Consider the following 24963-nt stretch of genomic DNA (forward strand, 5'->3'; position numbering starts at 1 on the left):
AAAATCATCATTATGAACCTGCAAATACTGTCCCTGTAGCATACTTGTGAGGGACGTTAGTTTTATCATGTCCATAAGGGACAATGCGAAACAAGACCGTCACAGCCTCCAGAAGGTCTGAACAATCTGACTTCATGAGTGACTGCTCCACCAGCTACAGCCTTGAGGGAACCACCCAGATACTCCCACTTTAGTTTACCCATCTGTAAAATGGGAGACCAGACAAGCCAGTCAGGATGAATTAGGTGACGGCTCAGAAACATGGGCTGTGTCTCCCAGGCAACTCTTCCCAGTGCTTTCTGATGGGGAGCACAGAGTGACCAGTTATCGGAGAAAGCTATGATATTCTGAAGAGAAAAGGTATTAATAGTGATTATAAGACACCAGATAGGAAATAAAGTATGGGGATATTTCCCAGGCCTTCAGAAATTGAGATAATCTGGATGATAATTTTCTTGATTTTATAAGTAAAGAATGAATAGAATATTTTATGAGGATTTAGGGATTTTAGATTCTAGGTATTATTTAAAGCTATGTGTTAAAGGTTATTCACGACATTAAAAACAAGAAGGTGGCTCTGAATTTAAGGCCATCTTCTGTGGCAAACCTACCCAAGTGACAGTACAAGTAAACACAAAATCACATCTGAGGAATTAAATGTCAATGACTCATTGATCAGTTTAACACCACCGCCTGCACACAGTCAGATTAAGAGACAAAGGAGGAAAGAGGGACACTTTCCAGCTTTCTGTGACAACCCAACAAATTAAAAACTAATTAACTTTTTGATTTAGAAGGTAATGCACATCTCTGCCTCAGAACAAGCCATCACGGTGTGCAGGGCCATCCTAACCGTTAGCAGCATGGAGCTCTAACTCGGCACTCTAGGGCACGGTTTTAACAAATGTCCTCAATCTCCAGGGACACCAGTCAGCTTCCCATTATGTGCAGAGCTAGGTGACCACAGCAAGCGACAGGCACACTGGATTGCCATTACTAGAGTGGCATCTGTCTCCCCCGCAGTGCACACTCATTCATCTCTTACCCCAGCACAGAGCCTGGCCTATTGCAGACCCTAAACAAATTTATTGCAAGAATCAAATCAGATTATTTCAAGATCTCCTGGCGAGAATAGGGGGTACAAATGAGGTTCTCCGTGAGAGTCATGGAGCACACTGGTTGTCATGGAAGCCTGACTTCCTATACGTTCTCTTTTTTAGCTAAGTTTCCACAGAAACTTCTTCCTTCTCTTCCTCATTCTGGGAGGCTTCACGTCCATTAGTTGTCCTACCAAATAAGCATCTCTCCCGTGCTGGCTCTGTTCCAGCAGACCATGTACCATTAGAAAATCAAGAGCACTCTGTGGGTGTTCAGGAGAAGACAGATGGCCTCTAGGAGGAAAGGGGGCAGAAGTTCACGTCTTAATTATTCATTATACCCTCCAGGTACCATCCAATAGATGATATAACTCAGCATCAACCTGTTTAAGATGATCTTCAAATCTGCCACATTTTTTTCTCTGTTCCAACTCTAAGACCAAGATGAGGTTTAGAGTAACCAATACCTAAGCCAACTTACACCTCAAGGAGCTAGAAAAAGAAAAACAAACAAAACCCTAAACCAGCAGAAGGAAAGAAAAAATAAAGATTAGAGCAGAAATAAATAAGACAGTAATTTAAAAAACAATAGAACAGATCAATGAAACCAGGAGTTAGTTCTTTGAAAATATCAACAAAATTCATAAACCTTTAGCCAGACCCCGCAAAAGAGAGAAAGAACTCAAATAAACAAAATCAGAAATCAAAGAGGAGAAATAACAACCAACATGACAGAAATAGAAAAGATTATAAGGAAATATTATGAAAAATTATATGTCAACAAATTGTACAACCTAGAAGAAAGTGATAAATTCCAAGAAACATATAACCTTTCAAAGGTGAATCAGGAAGAAATAGGCAATTTGAACAGAGCAATTACTAGCAATGAAATTGAATCAGTAATTGAAAACTCCCAACAAACAGAAGTTCAGGACCAGATGGCTTCACAGGTGAATTCTACAAAACATTTAAAGAAGAGTTAATACCTATTCTTCTCAAACTACTCCAAAAAAATAGGACAGGAAGGAAAATTTCCAAATTAATTCTATGAGGCCAGCAATACCTTGATACCAAAAACAAATCAAGACATCACAAACAAAAGAGAGTGAGAGAAAGAGGGAGAGACAGAGAGAACTACAGGCCAATATCCCTGATGAACATAGATGTGTAAATCCTCAACAAAACATTAGCAAACAGAATCCAACAACATATTTAAAAATTTGTTCGTCAAAATCAAGTGGGATTTACTTCTGGGTTGCAAGGATGGTTCATTAATCACAAATCAATGAATGTGATATATCACATCAATAAGAGAAAGGGTAAGAACCATAGGATCACTTCAACAGATACAGAAAAAGCATTTGACAAAATACAACATCCATTCATGATAAAAAAAAAAAACCCTCAACAAAGTAGGTTTAAAGGAAACATACCTCAACCAAATAAAGGCCTTACATGAAAAGCCCACAACTAACATCATATTCAATGGGGAAAAACTGAGAAGTTTCCCCCGAAGGGCAAGAACAAGACAGGGATGTCCACTCTCACCACTGTTGTTCAACAGAGTCCTGGAATCTCAGCCACAGAAATCAGAAAACAAGAAGAAATAAAAGGCATCCAAATTGGAAAAGGAGAAGTAAAAATTTTACTCTTTGCACACAATAGGATAACACTATGTAGGAAATCCTGAAGACTCCACCCAAAAACTGCTGGAACTGATACACGAATTCAGGAAAGTCACAGTATACAAAATCCATGTACAGAAATTGGTTGCATTTCTCTACACCAGGAATGAAGCAGAAGAAAGAGAAATAAAGAAAACAATCCCGAGTACAATCAAACCAAACAGGATACCTAGGAATAAACTTAACCAAGGAAAGGGCAGACCTGCACTCTGAAAACTATTAAAAAAGTAAATAACCTAGGTCTATGAAATAAAAAGATAAAGCAGGAAAAAAGGCTACCCCCTCGCCCAAGCACAGTCCTCAGGTCTGAATTTCTAGTTCATTCTTTTTTTGACATGGAGCGTGGGGGGAGGGGTGTCACAGATATGATCTGACATAACGATGCTAAAAGTTCCAGACCCACACACGGTAGGGCTGGAGGTAGGTGACACAGGGTGGGGTGGGGGTCAAGTGGGAAAAGGGGGCCTGGTGACAAGCCTGAAGGGCACCTGATGGGAATACAGATGAATACCCCACAAGTGGCAGATGTCTAAGGACAGGCAAACTTCACGCCCCCAAAGAGAGACAGGCAAGCCTCCTCCATTTCTGCATCCTCACCAGATTCTCTCCTCCTGCCCAGAAACAGGCACCTCCCCTCCCACCCTCCAGCCTGGCCTGTGGCCCCTCCAGCCTCCTGGCCATCTCCTGAACTTTCTCTTCACCTCTCTTTCCTCACTCCCAGACTCCTAGGGAGGACCACCTGCTCTGCCCACCACAGTGATTCCCCACAAGACATGCAGCTCCGCACCCAAGGCTCTTGGCAGTGCTCCTGACTGGTCTCCTGACATTTATTCACCCCTTCATTCCTTCATGTATTCATTCAATAAATATTTGCTGCCCTGGGAAGACAGCAGTGCCAAGACAGCCACAGTCTCTGTGTCCATGAAGCTTATGATGTGACGTGAAGAGACAGACAACAAGCAAATGAAATTTACAGAACGTGTCAGGGTAAGAAGCAGCAGGGTCACAAATAAAACAGGGGACAGGGGCAGAATCATGAAGGGGAAAGGACCTGCTACTTTAAAGATTTTTTTTAATGTGTATTCTATTTTTGAGAGACAGAAAGAGCGCGTACAAGAGCAGGGGCAACAGAGAGAGAGGGAGGACCCGAAGCTGGCTCTGTGCTGAGAGCAGAGAAGCCTGCACGGGACTCGATCCCAGGAACTGTGAGATCATGACCTGAGCCAAAGTTGGGACGCTCAACTGACTGAGTCACCCAGGTGCCCCAAGGCTTGCTACTTTAACTGGGTGGTCAGGGAGGGTCCCTCCAGGGGGCTGTGACTACAGTTGAGACCCGTCCCTAAGCCTGACCTTCCCCTGTTCAGTCATCGCTTATGTCCAAGAAGCCAGCCCCACTCTGCATGCTCTTCCCCCTCCATGGCTGAGGCACGAGCATTGAGAAACGAGAGGGGAAGCATTTGTCCCAGAAACGGCAGGGACCATCACAATGGCAGCTTGCGTGTGCTGACTTGCCTCCTTCAACCTTCAGTGCCCCCCGCCCCGCCCCCAGCAAGGAACCTCACTGATGCCTTCTCACTCCTGCGAGCCTCCACCACCATGCCCTCCACTCAGTACTTGCTGATTTTTGATTGCTGTCTATATAAATAATTGGCTGGGCCTCCCGGGGATATCCGCTTTTGTACAGGGAGATAAATCTCTAAACACACTTTGATTAGAAGGCACTTTCATTGTACCACTATAAAACTTATATTAAAAATGGAACTTAGAGTAGTTTAAATTAAATGAGTTATATATAATTAAAAAGCCTTTAAGGCACAATAAGGCTCTTTTTCAATTTTCGCTTATAACAGAGTCAAAAAGGAAGAAAGGCACCCGTGGTCAGCATAGCTGGATTGCTATTCACCTAGTAACTAGTTCGTCTGAGAGTTCCAGGTAAAACCAACAGTGTTTTCACCTTGTCCTTCCCCTGCTTCTTAGGTGGGCAGCTCCAGGAGCTCAGCTTCAAGACTTGAGGCAGTGCCCGTGAGATGGTTGTGAGAACAGAACAGGGCTGTTCCAACAACAATGAACACCACTCCTCGGCTGGAGAAATGCCTGCCCTACATCTGCCAGTTCAGAAGCCAGGTCAGCCTGAGTCACCCACACCTCCCAGAAGGGGCCCTGGCTTAGGGCAAGGGCACATACAAGATGTGTTCCCAAGAGCCTGAATCCTCTCTCTCCCTGAAGGACAGATGCTTAGAAGGACAAGGAGGAGAGAAGTAGTTGTTTTGCCTGCATTTCTTCCACGGGCAAGCCCAGGGGTTTCCAAATGGGGATCTTTACACAATCCAGAGCCCAAGCTGTGCCCCACACCAATTAAATGATAATTTCTGAGGTTGGGACCCAGGCCGGTATCAGTATATTTTTAAATATATACAGGTGACGCCAATGTGAAGATGTGTTTGAGAACCATTGGGCAAACTAAATATCTTACAAACTCTCCCCCAAATTAGGCTCACACTCCCTACGTCACTATGGTTTATGGTGGTGCTGGACAGCCTCTGAGGGACCACCAGGGCTTCCGCGGGGGCTGGCAGGGCTGTACCAAGAGAAGATGGTGTCACTGGCACAGGATCTACACACCATGGCACAGATTTCTCTTTCCAGCAAGATTTAAGCAAAGCCAGAGAGATGGTGTGGGCAGGTCGTGCTCTTACCACAGGGAGCAATGCCACCTCGCCATCCAGGGCTCAGCAGATCTCAACAGCCACTGGGGGTTACTGGGGAGGGCAGGCCCAGCACCCAGAACTCAAAGTCTCTCCAAAGACAGGGAGAGTGGGGTAACTGGCCTGGAACACACGAGCTGATTTTGTGCAGCCACAAGGCTCCCGGCACATGGGGTAAGTGGCTACAAGGCGCTGGCCTCTGGGAGTTTCAGTTTCCTTGGCCGTCAGAGCAGACTCTGGGTGGTGGCTAGGAGATGGTCGTGAGAAGTGAGAAAGGAGGGAAGCCAATAGTACCCCATGTCAGGCAGCTGCTGTAGCTCACCAGTGCCCACCCGCAGACAGCATCCTGGGTACGTCAGGCGTCACTGTGCCCCAGCACAGAGTACAGCGCCCAGGATGCTCGGCAATGTCTCAGGGCCTCTGGAGTGGAGGAGGGGGCAGGAGTTCACCGAGGCAGGTGGGCAATGACACGGAAGGGCAGGGTGGTACGTAGGCTCCAGTGGTTGGTACATTGTCAACCATGACCCATCAGCACGTGGCTGTACGGGCCCCTTCACACCTCTTCTTACACCAACCCTAGGCTATCACACCTGAGTTTCTCTCACCCTCCGGGCTGCCTAGTGGCTCCAGGACAATTCAATGCCAGGACTCCTTTTCCTGTATCCTTCATGCGTCCTGCCTGGCCTACAGAGCTGACCTTCTCTCCCTGTTCACAGGCGGCTGTGACCACTTGCCTGCCACGGGGTGGGGGCTGCAACCTCCTGGGGTATATACACCCACCTAGATGAGGTAGGCATAGCTCTAAAGAAGCACCTCCCACTACCACAGCTTGACCAGGCTTCATGCCCCATGTCCCTGGGGCTGCCCTCCCACTCCCACCTCTGGTGGGGGCAAACGCCTTCTTCCATGATGACCCCTCCAGAGCAGGCACAGAGCTTGCCTCTGGCTATAACCCAGTGCTGACCCCCTTGCTCACTGGGTGTTGTGACCCTCCAAAACTTTTATCTGACAGTAATCTCTTTGGTCACCGGAGTGGGGAACTTTGCCTCCTTCCTCAGGCCCCAGAGCCCAGCTTCAGAAAGGGAGAAAGCTTTCATCATCCCTTAGGAACTTCCCAAGGGCAACTCTTAGAAGCAGAAACAGACACCACCACCCATCATCATGCTTAGGTCTCCATCCAGAGCCTAGACACCCACGGTGCCATATGCATGAGCACAGCAGTGAGCCTAGCCAGGCCCTGCCCTGCAAGAGGGCAGATGCTCAGGGACACACCGGACAATGGCTGCAAAGTCCCACCAGACCCCCTTGTAGAACTGGAAGGAAATGGTCATGCTCATTCTGCTGGGATCCATGGCTGCCCTAGAAACCCTTTCCCACAGTAGAACTAAGCAAAAGGTGCATATGTTGGGGAGCCAGGGGCTGAGTAAGGGCAGGACCTGCTCTGCCACTCTCCACAGGGAACGTCAAGAAACTGCCCACTGCCCAGTCCCAGGAGGCTGCCTCAAGCTCCATTGTCCTCTGGGAGGCAGGGACGCCTTACCTGATTGATAGGTTCTGTTTTGGCCTTTCAAGCTCAGTGTCATCAAATGTCCTTTTCTTACCCTCAAAATACATGTAGTATTTTTCAGGCTAAGAAAAGCCTCAAACACCATGCTGTGGTGGTTAGGAGCATAAGTGTGACCATTAGAATGCTAGGTGCAAACCCCAGATCCACCATGTCATATTTGAGAGACTGCAAACAGCTCACCTACATCTGAAGCCTCAGTCTCCAGATGTTTAAAAAAAGCAAGTTAATGGGGCACCTGGGTAGCTCAGTCAGTTAAGCATCCAACTTCAGCCCAGGTCACGATCTGACAGCTACTGGGTTCAAGCCCCATGTCAGGCTCTGTGCTGACAGCTCAGGGCCTGGATCCTGCTTCAGATTCTGTGTCTCCCTCTCTATCACTCCCCTGCTCATGCTCTGTTTCTCTCTCTCTCTCTCCCTCAAAAATAGACATTAAAAAAAATTTTTTAATAAGCAAGTTAACAGAACTTCACAAAATCTTTTTAAGAAGTCAGTGAAGTAATGCACTTAAAGCTTTGACAAAATGGTAGTTGCTTATTAACTTTGTCATGAATAACTACGGAATTCAAGGGATTCTGTATCAGGAGCCAGAATTCCTATCAAGAACTTCCTCATTCTTGTAAGGAAAGGATAACAAGAGTCATTCAGACCCCCGGAGGCCACCTTCCCTGTCATCCCCTTCCGTGAGGTGTCTCCAGTTCCCTAATACTCCATAATTTCTGGTTACACAGAAACAGACATCATTTTTATAAAAACGTTGCTAATTCAACAAGACTTTGCACCTGGCTGGGAGCAAAGCTCAGCCCCACAACTGGGAGATCATTGACTGTATCTTGCCTTCCATGATGACTGGCCTAATTATCCCACAACAGCTCAAATGTGATGTTGCTCACTGGATTCTACAGGGCGGCAGACTTTCTTAGAAGAGACATCTGGAAAAGCTAGGACTCTTCCCCCCATGGAGCTCTTCTTTCTTCCCAAAACAATTCCAGCTAAGCCTCAGAGGAAGTGTACTAAGGAGCTCCCTGCAGCCATAGGCGACGTGACTGTGGAGTCACGGGGCCATGTCCAAGACCCAGAGCCTGCTCGGTGGTCAGGCCGTGAACCCAGGCCCCGGGTGTCAGGAGCACAGGCCCCAGGAGGGAGAAGAGGGTTGAGGTGGTGACTGGCGAAAGCCCGTGGAGGTCAGCCATTCTTTCTACAACCTGTCTGTGGGGCTAATCTAGGGATGGGTAGGCTGGGCTTCTGAACTGTTTCGTACACACAGGCCAGGTTGGTGTGGTGAGGCTGGGGGGAGGGCACCAATGAGTCAGACATCAGTGACAGTGAGGCCGGCAAAGCACAAGAGCAAAGAATTAAGACCACACGGGCATGGCTCTCGAGACCACAAAGCACAACTCCATAAACTGCCTATACTTCTAACAATCTGCATCTATGTTCCTCAGAGCACCGAGAGGGTGCAGGTGGGCTCCTCAGCCTTGCCACCTCGTCCCCCACTTTAACCCGCTTTCCTACTCCTTCACTAGAGCCTCCCAGGCCTGCCCCCACACCCCTGCTCAGAGCTCCCAAATGTCCACTCACATGTGGGGACTTGTCCCCTGGCTTCTCTGAGGGGAGGCACCAGGTTCTCAGCGACTAGACCTGGGCTGCGTGGCCCAGGGCCCTGGAGCCGTAGGCTCACGAGGCAGCAGGGCCATGGGGCTGGCGGCAGAGGGTGAAGGCGCAGGAAGGGGTTTGCAGCTCCATGAGAAGGCCAGCCCCCACAGACATCAGGGAGGGGAAAAGGAAGCAGAAGCGGGAAATGGTGTGGCTGGAAGAAGCAAGGTGACAGGCAGCCTGCAGTGGGGCCCAGGACATCTCTGGGGCCTCGGAATGACCTTTCTCTAGATGTGAGCTCTGGAAGGAGATTCTGCTCCAGGCTCTCAGAGTCCTTGATCTATCACTCCAATAGCGGGCCTGGATGTCCACCCCTGCATTTCTTCTCTGTCCCTTCCCACCAGATAGGGTCTTATTCTATCCCCATCTCTACTCAAGGGCTCCTCCTCCTAACATACTTGAGTCCTCCACCCACACATATCACCACCATCCCCTTCAAGGCCCTCCCACCTCCATGAGTTTCTTCCCAACCTCCCCTCCTCCCAGCACCTCTGCGCTCAAAACCCTCCTGTCACCCACGGTTTGGCCCCTACTGCTCACGGAACGTGACTTGTACTCTGTTAATTGCTCAGCATACTGCAAGTATACAGGTGATTTCTTACAAGTGCTCTTTGTGCTTATTCTTTCTCCCTTCTCATAATCCCACAGTGAGACACCAGCCCACGTACAGGAATTTCCTATAGAATGCAGCTCAGGACCATCTTTTCTGGTAGCACAAGAGCAGTCACTTTGAATGAGATTAGGTTTACATTTTGTTATACATCTTCATCTACAATGCATCATGAATCGCCGATAATCTGGTTCTAGTGAGCATGGCCCCAGAAGGGTCTTCATTACTAAAAGTTACCAAGCCAATTGGTGCAACCAGTTGGATGAGAATGGACATGTGGCTCAAGGTGGGGCCCTAGTGCGACAGCTAAGTCTTCTGGACTAACAGTTCTGGCTCTGGGGTGGAAATGCCACATGCTGTGGTGCTGCAAGGTAGAGGACACACAGCAACAGTGAGCAGCCATCCCCACCACGCATCCAGGCTCGTCGTCCAGGTGGGATCCAGGAGGCACGGAGCCAGAAAGTACATGGCCATGTCAGGTAAGACCACCTTAGGAGAGGGTATAGAGGCTCTGTTTTAGGGAACAAGTTTTGGAAGCTTGCAGGGCTGGGGGTGCTCCGGTTGAAATTCTGAGCCCTGGACACCACGCGGCTACTGCAGTCAACATAATGTCCAGTCTATGTGGGGGACACTCTGGCACTCCAGCCTCTTCCAGCCTCCAACCCACCCTCCGAGGGCTACAGAGCACCAAATCATGGGTCAGGACCAAACTGTGACACTAGATCTGCCATCGGTCACACCCCGAGGTGAGGAATGTGTGGACTAACAGAACAAGCATCCTGCTCTGAGACCAGGGATGTAGCAGTGGGACCAGAGAAGGCAGCAGCTACTTTCTCCTTTATTACTCAACAAACGTACCTAATTTCCTTTAGGCTACAGTTGAGAAATTAACTTAATCACTACACACAGGTAATAAAAGATCAACAACTGACAGAGGTGTTTAATTCCATCTGCTAATGCAGATTCCGTTCAGCAACAGCAGACTGCTCCATCCCCCTCCCAGTCCCTGAGCCCATCCTGGGCCCACAGGTCCTCAAGCCCCAAGAACAGGCTCATAGATGTCATCTCTCTTCAACCACCTGGCTCTCAGACAGAGCCAAGCACACAGCTGGGTGCTCAGTGGATACTGATTACTAAGATTTAAGATCACCAGATGCCCCAGGTGACCCAGACAGCCCAGGGCCCAGAGACCCATACTAGGTAGGAGCTACATAGCATCCTGAGAAGGTCAAGCAGGAAGCTGTGCTTTGGGACACAAGGATATACTCCTAAGCCCTAATGCCAGGTGATGAACACCCAAGCATGAGGCAGAGAATCCCATTCTTCACAGCCAAATGCTCAAGGGAAAACAACAGCGTATGTAAAAACCAAACAGAAGACAGTGGAGGAAGAGGAACAGTGGGGCAGATTCTAGAAGCACTCCAATTAGAACATCTACCTGGCAGGCCTCTCCCATTTGACATCTCCCAGTGTGCCCTCATCAAAGCCTGTTTCACCGGAATGGACGCACAAAGTGTGCCATCAGCAGAACCTGAAGTCTTTACCATAGAGGAAGAAATTGAGCATGTTTTAAATGCAAGGCTTGAAAAAGAAATGAATGGGTAAAGAGTGATTTTCCTTCTTTAGAGAGCAAAATGTGAATGATAGAATAGCTTTAAAAAGTTTTTATTCAGGGGCACCTGGGTGGCGCAGTCGGTTAGGCGTCCGACTTCAGCCAGGTCATGATCTCGCGGTCCGGGAGTTCGAGCCCCGCATCAGGCTCTGGGCTGATGGCTCAGAGCCTGGAGCCTGTTTCTGATTCTGTGTCTCCCTCTCTCTCTGCCCCTCCCCCGTTCATGCTCTGTCTCTCTCTGTCCCAAAAATAAATAAACGTTGAAAAAAAAAAAAGTTTTTATTCCAATAGTCCTAAGACAAGCATCAAGAAAAGCCATCGAGAGTCTTGCACCTATGAAATGACACCTCCAAAGACAACTTTGTTCCCACTGCCCTCAATCCCTTCCTCTCTTTGTAGGGACATTTAGCAGCTCCCCTCCCCCGAGGCACAGGCTATTTCTGCTGACCCTGAAAATTCTGAGCACAAAGAGAACATCCTGTGTTTGCTTGAGCTTACATTTCATTCTCTGGGCTCCCACTTGGGGATGAGGTTGTGATGTGCCTGCCACACTGATGCTGGCTTCCTGACAGAAGGGACAGCCAGGGCCAGGCAGGCCCCAGAAAACGCTGCAGGAAGGGGACAGCAAGTGAGTCGGGGTTCACCCCCTCCCACATTCACAGCCCACAGGACTCTAAGGATGTTGGAAATTGTGACAGGATTCTACGCTAAAAAAAAAAAACAAACAGAGTCCAGTCTCTCCTGGGGCTTCTTCTGTAAGGAGTCCTAGAAACTCGAGTCACCTTGTCCAAATTCCGACATGCCGCCAAAATGAGTAAGAGATCGCAGACTCACTCACTCCCTTAAAAATGTCTGAATATGCCGGGTGCCTGGGTGGCTCAGTCAGTTGAGCATCCAATTCTTGATCTCTGTTCAGGTCATGACCCCAGGGTCATGGGATCAAGCCCCATGTCAGGCTCTGTGCGGAGCATGGAGCCTGCTGAAGATTCTCACTCACTCTCTCTCTCTCTCTCTCTCTCTCTCCACCCCCTCCCTCCCTCTGCCCCACCCCGTTTGTGCACACTCTCTAAATTAAAAAGAAAAAGAAAATCTGAACATGTTACTGTGTACCAGGCTGTGCTGGCCGCTGACACCTCTGGGGCTCCAGACCCAAGGGTACTTACCTTCCACCAGAAAGAGGACCCCCGGGGGTCTCAACACTGAACAGCAAGTACTACAGCTGAGACAGGCATGCCAGGCCGTGGTGAGGGAGAGGTGCACAGTCCTCCTGATGGACTTAGTGGGACACAAAACTGCAGCTCTGACTGCCGCGTTCTGCACCAGGTATTACACACACCGTCCTACCACACGACTCCCACATCAGCCCTATTATCATATGCATTTTACTCACTGCTAACCTCGAGGTCAGAAAGACTAAGTGACTTTCCTAACTGTATTTGAGCCACTGAGCCCTCTGACTTGAAGAGCCCCGGAGGCAAAGTTAGCACTGGAGACACTAGAGGTACACATCACACAAGTGATCCGGCCTCAGCAGGAAAAACCAACTGTGGGGACAGAGGAGAAAGGGGGAAGGGAAAACAGACGGAGTTGGGTTGCCCCAAAGTAGGGCGGTCGGGGTTTGGGAAGGGGTGGGGGGCAACAGCCATTTCTCTCCAGGGCCCAGGGAGCTGCCTGCAGCAGGAGCCGGCCCCACTGCCAGCCAAGCTACCAAGAGCACAGAGAAGGACTCAACCTGAGCAGGAAGACACGTGTTGTCAGAAAAGGAGGCCATCCTTCAGAAGCCCAGGCCGCTGGCCGAGGCGGAAATAGGGGTTGTCAGGTTGGCACCTCTCACCTCTGTTGCTGGGCCAGGCTGCCAATACCCTCGCGGATGAGTAGGTGGCCAGCAGAGGTGGTTTCTTAAGCCACTGAGTAGTCCACGAGAGGCTCACTGGTGATCAGGGGTGTTCTCTGGCCAGGATTTCTGTGAGAAATAGGGGGATCACTTCCTTTCCCAACACTTGTTATTATTATTATTATTTTATTTTTTATATATTTAAAAAAATATATTAAAAAAATTTTTTTAATGTTTATTTATTTTTGAGAGAAAGAGAGACAGAGCATGAGCAGGGGAGGGAGAGAGGGAGACACAGAATCCAAAGCAGGTTGCAGGCTCTGAGCTGTCAGCACAGAGCCCAAACTCATGAACCACAAGATCATGACCTGAGCCGAAATGGGACACCTAACCGACTGAGCCACCCAGATGCCTCTCCTTCACAACTCTTAAAAATACACACACACACACACACACACACACACACACTTTCTGAGTATAACTGAAAACTCAAACTTTGTAGTATTTTAACAAAAGTAACAGTGGCAGCTTTTCTTTCCAGCTAAGACATCCAGAGAGATTTCAACTTGGACTCAATGCTATGTTAGAACACTGAGGAGAGGGGAAAACAAAGGACTTGGTTTCCAGATGAACCAGCAACAACTTGCACTAATACCTTCTTGGCATTTCTTACAGATGGGGGAAGCCAATGATCTCTAAGGTGATTCCCTGTTGGTCAACACCAGTCCCCCACCAGCAGCAACTTCTCCTCATCCTTGCCCCAGGCACAGTTGAGCTCAGAGGCCCCCTTTGATTGAGGGAATATCTGAACCCCACAGGCCACATATCTTCCATTCTCCATTTCATCTCTGGTAGGAAAAAAAAATAAAACTGCCTTTTACCAGAAGAGATCATCAACCAACTAGCAGTGTTGTGCCATTTTTCACGAGCTGATTAAAGAGATAGTGAAGAAACTTTAAAGACCATGATCAAGAAACCCTTTACCCCACTCTTCCTTTAATTTTTTAATTTTTTTTAACGTTTATTTTATTTTTGAGACAGAGAGAGACAGAGCATGAATGGGGGAGGGCCAGAGAGAGAGGGAGACTCAGAATCTGAAACAGGCTCCAGGCTCTGAGCTGTCAGCACAGAGCCTGACACAGGGCTCGAACTCACGGACCACGAGATCATGACCTGAGCCGAAGTCGGACGCTTAACCGACTGAGCCACCCAGGCGCCCCCCCTCACTCTTCCTTTAAAATCCAGCCGCACCTGTCACTCCAACATAGAGGAGTGCTTGCATGTGACACATACACCTGCAAGTTGACTCCCCCCGCCTATGCATGGACACAAGGACCTCTTTCTGGGATAAGCACCCATCTTCCCTATCTTGGAGCTACATCTTTCTAGCCATGAAATTCAGACAGATACCGCAGAGAACAACACTGGATCTACATCTGGAGACCTAGTATCTCCATGCGCCAGGAGAAGGCTACTGTGGGGCATACCCCCCTTTGTGTGTAAGTCTGGCCTTTTACTTCCTTTATAGATAAAAAAGTATAAATAGAAGTGTAAATGAGGAGATGATAGGAATTGTACGTAGTAGCTTCATCTTTAAAAATAAGGTTTTCATTTTTCTGCTCTGCAAAATCACCAAGTCCAGGACCACTTCTGTAGGGCACAGTCCCCAGCTCACGGCCAATATTTAGCCCTGTTACACAAGGAGTGAGAGAGGCCATTCAAGTTCCTCTCTCCAGATCAGTATTCTGAGAACTTCCTCCTTCACTCAGGGACACCCACAGGGCACTGGAGTATATACCATCCACGCACACTGCAGTCAAGACTCAGGTCTGTGTGCAGCAACAGGAAAGCAATGCTGGTCATAGAGACCCCAAATGGTCACCATGCCCCTCCCCCCATCACGTGACAGGAACTCCTCACTGCTATACCCTTCCCAAAGGGGACACACAACAGGACTTGAGACAAACAAGGACGGGCCACACCTTTACATTTTCTGGGTGTTGTACGGCCATACAAGAATACAAGAGGTAGAATTGCATCTGACAGGACACTTAAAACATTCATCACACAGTTTAAAGGGGCCCAGTCAGCAGCCATAGAATTAAGATTTATAGACAAACCGAAAGGGATCTGAGTTGGCATCCTGGCCACCCTCTCACTTTCCACATGAAGAAACTGAGGGTGGAGAAGAGAAGGGAGTGACTCAAGTCCATGGACCTAGTTTGTGCCAGGCTAGATCTGGAATAAATGAGATCCTGTGTTCTTACCCAGACATCAGCAGCCTTAGGCAGACTGCACTTCTGAGTTAGAAGATTTCTACTGTGCTTAAAGGGCTCTGCTTGGTTCTCCCCAGTGGGTCATCTTTCAACTTTTGGAAGTGAGTGAAAGGGCTAATCGGCTTTACTCTGGACCGCAGAGAGAAGTCCAGCCCAGATAACACAGGTGGATCACTAGCATTTGGGACATGCCTGATGTTGTCCTCAGCTCCAGTGCCAGAGCTGGGAACTTCTACTCACTTACTGACCCAAAAAACATACTTCAGAGCTCTCTGCCTCCACCCTTCCCTCCCATCCCCACCACCTCCCTCCATATCTGTCAGATCTCACTACAACACAGATACTTCCCCTGGGGACTGCTTCCTCCAAAGCATGAGAGTATGACACCATCCCTTGGAGAAGAGGAGGAAACCCCAGGTAAACCACTAGCTGCCCCTCCCCCCACACCCCCACCAGAATTCTGTTCCCCTCTCTACCCTGCAGGGGTCTATTCACAGCTGGAGTCTGTGATACCACTCTGTACTAAGCCCAGAAGTGCTGTCAGACAAACAGACTAAAATTAAACTAAAGCGAAGTTAATTTTATTTTCTGAATTTCATGACATTCCTTGAAACATCCAAGCACAGCACGGGGCTAGGATCTACTCGTCTCCAGGGTCAGCTAGTGGCTCCATCAAGACCAAGTATTAAATGAGAATATCCAGGTTTTACTTTTTAAAATACCTCTTAGTACTAGGATGAAGATCCCAGTAAGAAGGAGACTGGGTTTCTCTTGGTCCATGCCTTCCCAACTCAAAGGAAGGCCTAAGGCCAAAAAGCAAATACGTGTGGCCACCCATCAGGAGAGAGGCAAAGCTGAATGGACGAATGGCTTCTTGGCAACAGGGGCATGCCTCCTTCTCCAAACACCAGTGTATCTGGGTCTCACTGCAGTTTGCTCAGGTGTCACTTGCTCAGAGTATAGGGCCTATCTCATCCGATCCTCTTCATCTCTGGGACCAGTGACCTCCACCTACCCGGTGGCTGCAGACAAGACAAGACCCAGAAGACTCGTAGCAGAAACCACAGTGGTCAAAGCAGAAGGACAATGACCCTGGTTTGGCAGGACAGAAGAGTAGAGCCCACTCACAGGGTGCCTGTTAGAGCCTGTCTGACACCATCATAGCATTTACTTCGGTCTAAATGGTAAACAAGAGAGATAACCCGCAAGTCATAGAGAATAAATCACGCAGATGATTGGGGCCTGGCGGATTTGATGCTGCCAACTCCCCGAAAAATGGAAATCAGAACCCCATTTATAACGCATGGCCTGATGTCCTGATTGCAAGGGTGGAAAGTTTCCTAGAGAAGCATAGATTATTTAGCAGCAGAGGCATAAAAAGAAGTAGATGAGTAAATGCTAAATTAAGAGGAAGAAGAATAATGGTTTTCTGTGAACTCATAAATGTTCATTTTCCTGGGTCACAGAACTTTTCAGAGCCAATTAAAACTCTATTAACTACGATCTCAAAATACACAAGGGGCACACAGCACACTGACTGGTACAGGCTAGGAGGCTTGCCGGGAGCAGTCAGAGAGGAGGAATATGCAACACAAAGACAAACACAGTGACTTTCCCTGTCCAAGGGTAAAAATAAAAACAAGACCCTCAAACACAGCACCAACCTGGTGAGTGCGTCCCCAAACCAGAGGCCCTGGGGACAGGTACCGGGCAGGACACCAGCATGGGTGACATGGAGACAGTGACAGGTGGGAGCACGGGAGCGTGGGCTGACCCTCGGGATTTAAGTCACCTGCACACAAGCCAGTGAGGAACCTTAGGTGCAGAGATCAAAGTTTACCTGTCCACCTGATCATTTCTAAATAGGTGAAAAAGACTCTCAAACCCAGGCTATTTCAATTCACTGTTCCACTCACCTCCCTACCCCCAGGCCCATCTAGTGTCAAGCTATTTCCCAGCATGACTGCAACCTATAAGTTTCTCTCCTTTTGCTGACTACAGTCAGCTTCATCATAGTGACAAACGCTAAGGAAAAAAAAAAAAAAAAGCTAGTGTTAATCACTAAATAGAATCTCTTTCTTGGATGTGTACAGAGTGGATAGGGGGACTCCTCTAGAGCTTTTCCACCCAGCGACCCCTGGGAGCAGAAGTATCAGCATCACCTGGAGCTGATGAGGAATGCAGACTCTGGGGCCCTATCCTAGATGTACTACATGAGCATTTGATCAGGACCCCCTGGCCCTTTGCAAGCACACTCAAGTTCAAGAGATGCTGCTGTAGGCCATAGCCCACATCAACTCCGGAGGTGGCAACTGGCTCATCCATCTCCCACGGGAACTTGAGGTACTTGCCACCCTTCTTCACCTAGAATGGATTTACTCACACATCTGCAGATGGGAGGCTGTGCTCTCTCCCCAGTGTGACCTGGGAAACTAAAATCCACACCTGCTGACAGAGAATAATCATAAGACAGCCATGGCAGGAGTGCCGAGGTGGCTCAGATGGTTAAGCACCCAACTCCGGCTCAGGTCATGATCTCATGGTTCATGAGTTCGAGCCCTGTGTTGGGCTCTGTGCTGACAGTTCAGAGCCTGGAGCCTGCTTTGGATTCTGTGTTCCCTCACTGCCCCTCCCCATTTGCACTGTGTGTGTGTGTGTGTGTGTGTGTGTGTGTGTGTGTGTGTGTCGAAAATAAACATTAAAAAATTAAAAAAAGAAGACAGTCATGGCTGAATATTCAATAACCAGAGTAGAGACTGCCCCTGAACCCCCATGCCCACTCCACAGCTGCAACAGAGGTCTTGGATCCTCTAAGAGGATGCATAGTCCCAATGCTCCACACCCTGAGGAAAAGCCCATTTGGACCTCTTTCTGAGACAGTTGACCAAGAATCTCATCTTAGCAAGCCAGTTAAATGCTGGAACTAGCACCATGAGTGTTTGGGAATAGGGACTCCACAGAAAACATCCATAAGAGATGCGTGCAGGCCAGCAGATGAGGTTCAGAAAATGCCAGCCGGACTTGGATGTTCAAAGGGAAGAGAGAGGTGGTTTCCCCACACCCACAGTCTGAGGGCCAAGAGTAAGGAGAGGTGACTAACAGACACCTCACAGGCCGCAGAAGATCAGCTACTCTTCCCCAGTCACCAGTCAGAAGGAAGAGTGGGGCATGGTTTGTGGATGGGGAGGAGACCATGACTAGAAAGGCCGGGGAGAGTTGTCTTAAATTCAATCAACTGTGTAAGAACAAGGACAAGGATTAGAGAAAAGAAGTATTTTTTAAAACTTATTGCCCAGTCTCGCAGCCCACATCTTCTTGAATGTCCGGCCAATGCAAAAGGGAGTCAGAGCACTCCAGGTGTCTGTGTTAGAAGCCACATCTACCCAGGGATAGGAGCACCTCTGAGAGCAGTCACCAATGCCAAGGACCAACACTTGCAAGAAGGGCAAAAAGCCGTTCTGTGCTTTCTTAGGCTGACTCCTGGGGTTAGGAAGGTGGGTGACCACTCTGATTACTGATACCACTGACATATTTATTCCTCGAAGACTTCCCTGTGAGATCTTCTATACATTGACAACACCTGGTGTTTGACTTCAAAGCCTTTCTCTAGTCTGTAAGCACAGGGGCATATGAAACTGCCCATTTTTAAAGTTTTTTTTTTTTTTTCAACGTTTATTTATTTTTGGGACAGAGAGAGACAGAGCATGAACGGGGGAGGGGCAGAGAGAGAGGGAGACACAGAATCGGAAACAGGCTCCAGGCTCTGAGCCATCAGCCCAGAGCCTGACGCGGGGCTCGAACTCACGGACCACGAGATCGTGACCTGGCTGAAGTCGGACGCTTAACCGACTGCGCCAGCCAGGCGCCCCTGAAACTGCCCATTTTAAAAGGAACCCATGTTTATAGTTATTTAGGGCAGGACTAGAAACTGCAGGTCAGAGCAATTTAGAGAAAGGACAGTAGAACACAAGAAGGATGTTAAGGGCTGTGTGATGGCCACCAGCCAATCCCAGAGCCCAGCCAATGGTGGGAACACAACATCCAGGGCCCAAAAAGTTAAGGGGGGACACTCCCACAAATGACTGCCCCTCGGGAGGGGGCACATCCCTGGGGCTGCCACTTCTCAATTTCCTGGTCTCCCCAGATATAAAATTATACCAATACTGATTTTAGTACTGTATTTATCTCAGCCAGAGTGTAGGGAAAGGGGGGAAGTTTTAATTCTTTTAGAATTTCACGAAGTTCTATCTAAGAATTGTTTCCCTTGAATTCAGAATTCCATTAGTATTCTAGGCCACATTCTGCCACTCAGTTCTTATTAAAGAGGCACTCCACCCAGCTACATTTCTTTTCATCTACATTTGTAAAATGATAAACTCCTTGAAGCTATTTCAACTGCACCTCTGTACTTAAAACAATAATTTAACAAAATTTACATTTGCTATCATTGCTTTAAAAATGTGCGAACACACATACACACTGGTCATTTAATCCTTATTTACCCTTAGGACACTCCAGTAATTGTTGAAATACCTTTAAAGGCAAGTCAAATCTTATTAATTCTTTCCCAGTACTTAGAACTCTGAAGTCAATGAATGTTTTGTTAAGTACTAATATCAGAAAGGAAACATACACAGAAACATTTTACCATTTAGCTCCTGAAAAGGTTTTCTGATTTATTTACTGAGTCCCAAAAAAGTCTACTGGTTAGGATTCTTCCACAAAGTAAGACTCTAAAGAACCTGCCAGAGGAGGTAGGTATCGTTTGGTCAGTTATGGATATATTAATAGCTCTAACTCCAACAAGAAACTACCCAGAATCTCTAACACAAAAAGAAAACCCGGGATGTTGATGAGATCCCAGCCTGGCCTGGCCTGCAAGCTGCTTACAGGTTTGTTGGGGAGACCACTCAGTTCCCCACTGGCACACACTTCAATGATTGGGTGTCCCATCTGGACTTTAAAACCACAAGGGTGACCTCATGACTAGTAACAAATGTTGAATACCAATTGGCTCAAAAACACATTGAGTCTCTACTTGGATCTGAAAACTATTAGACATTGTAAGGAAGAGAAACATAAGTTAGGCTTCATTTGCATGCTAAAAATAAAGAGTTAAAAAAAAAAAAAAAAAAAAAAAACAAGAGGAACAAAGACTAGTTCAGAATGAGACATCAAATGACCAAGAGTGCCCAAAAGAGGATCTAGAGAAAAGGCAAGAACCAGAGCAGGGCCTCGCAGGAGGAGGAAGATTCAGACATGTGTAAAGAAGGGACGGCATCCCAGACATGAGGACCCTAGTGAGTTAACGGCATGAAGAGGCTATGCATAAAGCATGCTAGAGATCAGCAAACAAAAGAGTTCCATATAAATGTTCTGCTCTATCTGAACATTTACTGTCCTGTATCCTAGGCCCATGCGCACTGTCATCATCTCATTTAATCATTGATGAAAGCAGACTCAGTGAGTAGAAGTTATTACAGTTTGCGAAAATTCCATCTATAGCCACAAGAACTGGATCGATAAAGCAGCTGTTCCTGCATTTGGGAGTCTGCTGAGGCATCGCTTCCTGTTTCAGAAGCAACCACATGCCTGGACCCAGGAGACAAGTGCATCCCCTGGCCTCTGTCCCGACGGGAGGAGAAAATCAACACCCCGATCTAACCAACAAAAAGCCTTACTTCCTCAGCCTGAGCACTATCTATGCTTTCTTGATGGTCCACAAAGTATTACGGTGTTAAGAGCAGAGATAAAGATGTCCTAGGCTGATATTAACTTACCTTCACTTTGCCTCGAGCTAAATCCCACCTTAATTGGCTTGACTTGTTTAATTGAAATAAGTGATTTACAACGGTGGGCCACGGAGCCCCAATAGTAAGGAGACTAAATAAGCTTATCTGTGTGTTTGCCTGTTTGCTTTGTTATTAAATATTCAACAATGTGTTTGTAGGGCTGAAGTGATCATTTTCCTTTGGTGTAGATAGGAGTCCAATGACTAAGCCACTCCCATATGGGAATGCAGCCCTAGCCAGCTAGTCAGCCTCCAGGCTCTTTCCGAAGAGCATTAAGTCAAGTCCTTCGTGGACTGTGACAAGAGAGATACTGCTGCTCTTCAAATCATCTGTGCACCACAAAAGGAAGCCACACAAACTTCAACAGCAAACATGAGCATTCAGCTACTTCCAAAGCTCCCCTAAAACTAAGGTTTGTAGGCTTGGGATTGCATTACAATTAAGTGATAATGAGAAAGAAATCGTATCTCTTGATCAAATAATGCATTAATCCTACTGTCCATATACCGTGTGTCGTTATGCACTCTCTGGTAATATTGACTTTTGGAGGTAATTCTTCTTGCTCCTTCCATAAGAAAGGAAATAAGCACAGAGAAAAGAGAAAGGGCGTGCGTCAAAGAGGACAATGGAAGCTGAAACGCCCTGAGAAGCTCAAGTTAGAATTTCATATTTACCACATCATCAAGGAAATCCCAGGTACTATTTTTTAACTTTCTTTTTTAATGTTTATTTATTTTTGAGAGAGCGTGAGAGACAGCACAAGCACAGGTACACGAGCAAGCAGGGGAGGGGCAGAGAGTGAGGGAGACATAGAATCTGAAGCAGGTTCCAGGGTCTGAGCTGTCAGCACAGAGCCCAATGTGGGGCTCAAACTCATGAACCGTGAGATCATGATCCAAGCCGAAGTTGGACGCTTACCAACTGAGCCAGCCAGGCGCCCCCCAAAAAATCCCAGGTAGTTTTAATGAAAGGCTGTGGTTCTTTCTTACAGTTAGTCACACAAAGCATTTTCTGCAGAAAAACTCCCCCCCACCCCCAGAGCCCCAAATTCATCAGGCCTACTACCTGAGCAGGGCTAGGTTGCAATTGATGATGAATCCTCTTCAGTATTTAAGACCAAGTTCACTAAGCAATTAGCAGTGTATGGAGACTCTCCAGGGAAGCATTGGAGAATAAGTTTTTCAAGCACTTTAGAAGCATTTATATATACCTAACATGCCATTAATCATTCTTATCTGTTCATTAAGACAGTCTCCCTTAGGACCCCTACTTGCCAATTCTTTCTCAGCCTGGTTCTTTTTATCTGTATACGTGAAAAGGAGTCTCTCTCTTTTAAAACACATTTTATAATTAAAAGACTTCATTAATTCACATGGGTGTGCTCCACCACTGAGTCTGCATTTTCAGAGTTTTATTAAATATACAAAAAGGCCCTTCTCTTGAGGGTCTTTGTGGAAGACAAGCCATACAACAGAAGCTTGGTTGCGGAGCACAGTCTTAGCATTGGAGAGATTTTAGACTATTACAGTGTGATATAAACCTCCTGTCTATATCAACACATGTTGTTTCCTTCTGTCCCCTACCAAAAACGGGGAACAATTTTAATTCACACTGCAATTTAACTGGTATAAACTCAAGGTAGGGAAGAAATCAGATATGGTAACACTGAAAAGCAGCCAGTTTTGAATGTCACATCATCTGTTACGTAACTATACCTCTGCCTGTGAGTCACCCACACCCATGTTCAGGCCTTTGCTGGTTCCTGGGTCCATCCACCCCAGTGCAGCTGGCAAGGAAACCCCAAGCAGCATGAGACGCAGCCATAAGTGTCCTGGTTTCATTTCGTTCAGTCTGTTGAGAAAATGACAAATGATCAGAATTAAGTATTGCAAAATATAATCATATTGACCTAAGTTTAAACCCTACCACCAACCCTTCTGTTCTACTCTAAGAGAAGTTCTAATACTTGTGAGGCTTAGTTTATTCACTTCCAAAATGGGCTCAGTGAGATGTGTACTTTATAGGGTTGCTATGAGGATCAAAGAGGTCAGTGTTGACACACAGTGGTGACACTATAAATGCTAGTTGTTACGTGCAAACCCATCCAACAGGCCAGCTACCACTCCATCTCCAAGAACGAACTAGAGTGAAGAAGATGTGTCACCTCTGTTCAGTTACCACATATCCAGGTTTCAGTCTTTTCAGGAAGGCTTTGGGACTAGGCATACAATTAGTGCTTAGTAAATGCTGAGGACGAATGATATTAAGTGTACTGCACCCTGTTTGTAGCTGCTATCTCAGTTTACAAGATAGTGAGTTTCAAAATGGCACTGTAAGGCTCAGTATTTTCATTTCAAGACTGTTCCTTCTTGGAGAGGAGTCCAAGCACCCAATGGATAATGGAATTTCAGTAACCTTTAAGTTTCTTGAGGCCCATGGCCTAAGGATCAGCTCCAACAGATACTAGACTCCCACCATGTGCCAGCTATGGAGCAAATGGGACAAGGACACAGGCTAGTAGACTTGTCCAATTAGCTATACTCTTTCTTTTTGTCTGTCTGTCTGTCTTTCTTTCTTTAAGGTTTCCACCGTAACCATTCCAACCTTAATTTCGGTATCTCTAAGAAACATAGCCAGGTAGATAGAACTCATCACAGACTATTTACAACTCGTACTCAAGAAAACTGGAGGGATTATTGATTTCTGTGAGCGCTACACAATTTAGTGCTTAATTGCATGTGGTGCAGCCGGCATCCTGATTATGGCTGGGAGATGAAGACACAGAGCTCTGTGGAAGCCAATTCCCCATGTGATCTGGCTTCAAGCTGGTCCAGAGCAGGTACCCAGTCAGAAAGGAGGAGCGGCTTGAGGGAAATTAGAGGCTGATGGAAGAGTCCACCCCTGTTCGCCCCCACAGCAACAGCTTTGAAGGATGCCTACTTCAAACAGGAAGGGTCAGAGGTATCCCACAAATCACTAGCGCTGATGCCAGGGTCACCCAACAAAGGGACTCCCAAGTTTCTTCTGGCTGCCTGTGCAGATATGCTTTATGTCCCTCGCTAGAGACAGAAATGCCCACAGGGAGGAGAAATCAGACTAAAACTTATGGCATAACGGTGGCCTGTGAAAAGCAAGTTTCTACATTAGGACTGTCTTTGAAGAGAATGTGTCTCTTGTCTTACAAACAGTCCACGGGCTCCCACTCCTGTATCTGTTTCTTCTTCCTTGACATCTGTTGGCAAAGCTGGAACTACTGGGCAAAGAGTCTGCGTGGCCAGCAAATACAGTGTGAAGGTCACGGTCTCATCACCATCAGCATCTGCTCCTCTGAAGAAGGCACAGCTGTGCGGAAGGGTGCCACTGCCTCTACTACTGGAGAGGGGAGTGGAGCACTCCCAGCAGCCCCGCAACCCCACGCGCCCGACCCGGGGCTCTGGCTCCAGTGTGTGAGTTCTTTATAGTGACTGGGGAGCCGGTAGAAAATCACATTCAGGATTAAAAGAAAATAAAAAGGTCTTTCCCTACATGCAACCGGTTTTTCTGAAAATAAATGGGCTAACTCCCTACTCTCCATAAATTATCCTCTTCTGAACACAGAGCCACGTCCCAAGAACTGCAGAAAGCAGTTAGCAGGCTTTTTGGAATTAAAAAAAAAAAAGTACCAATAGTCACTCAGGCTAGAACTAGAAAGACATTACTTTCTACTTTGTTTTTGGTAATTCTTCCCTACTTCTCCACTTTCAAACAGTGCTCGTGAGGTAAGCACACATACAAAAGGTCTTCTTTTCTCCCTTTTCACACTTTTCAGCCCAAATAAACTAAAAACAGCAAAATAATCAAAACTTACTCTACTTAACATATAAATGTCAACATCCGGAATTATGAAATATTCAAGCCACGCAATCTAGTACTTAGTTTTCAATTTGCCTAGTAATCCAAGACCAATTATATTTGGTGTTTTATTATTAATGGAACAGCATAAAAATAAAATCCACTCATTTCAGTTGTTATTTTGGCAAGTTCCAAAACTATTCTAGAGGGTGCACCCAGACTTCTGGCATTAAACCAGCTGTTTGAATTGTGTTTTAGGAAGTGTGGGCTCCAGCCACACAGCACGTGGGTGGTCTCTGGT

General features: G+C 47.0%; 1 protein-coding gene across 3 annotated transcripts in view; it reads right to left on the reverse strand.

Annotated features, from left to right (window-relative positions):
* FSTL4 (follistatin like 4) overlaps positions 1-24963 on the reverse strand; it is a 591179-nt gene that overhangs the window by 384261 nt on the left and 181955 nt on the right. For all 3 annotated transcript variants that reach the window (XM_045488893.1, XM_045488882.1, XM_045488902.1), the window contains one exon: positions 22547-22682. In XM_045488893.1, the coding sequence (XP_045344849.1) occupies positions 22547-22672 (126 nt within the window). In that variant the 5' untranslated portion in view covers positions 22673-22682. The remainder of the gene's footprint in view (positions 1-22546; positions 22683-24963) is intronic.

The sequence above is a fragment of the Leopardus geoffroyi genome, chromosome A1 (genome assembly GCF_018350155.1).
Source record: "Leopardus geoffroyi isolate Oge1 chromosome A1, O.geoffroyi_Oge1_pat1.0, whole genome shotgun sequence".
NCBI lineage: Eukaryota > Metazoa > Chordata > Mammalia > Carnivora > Felidae > Leopardus > Leopardus geoffroyi.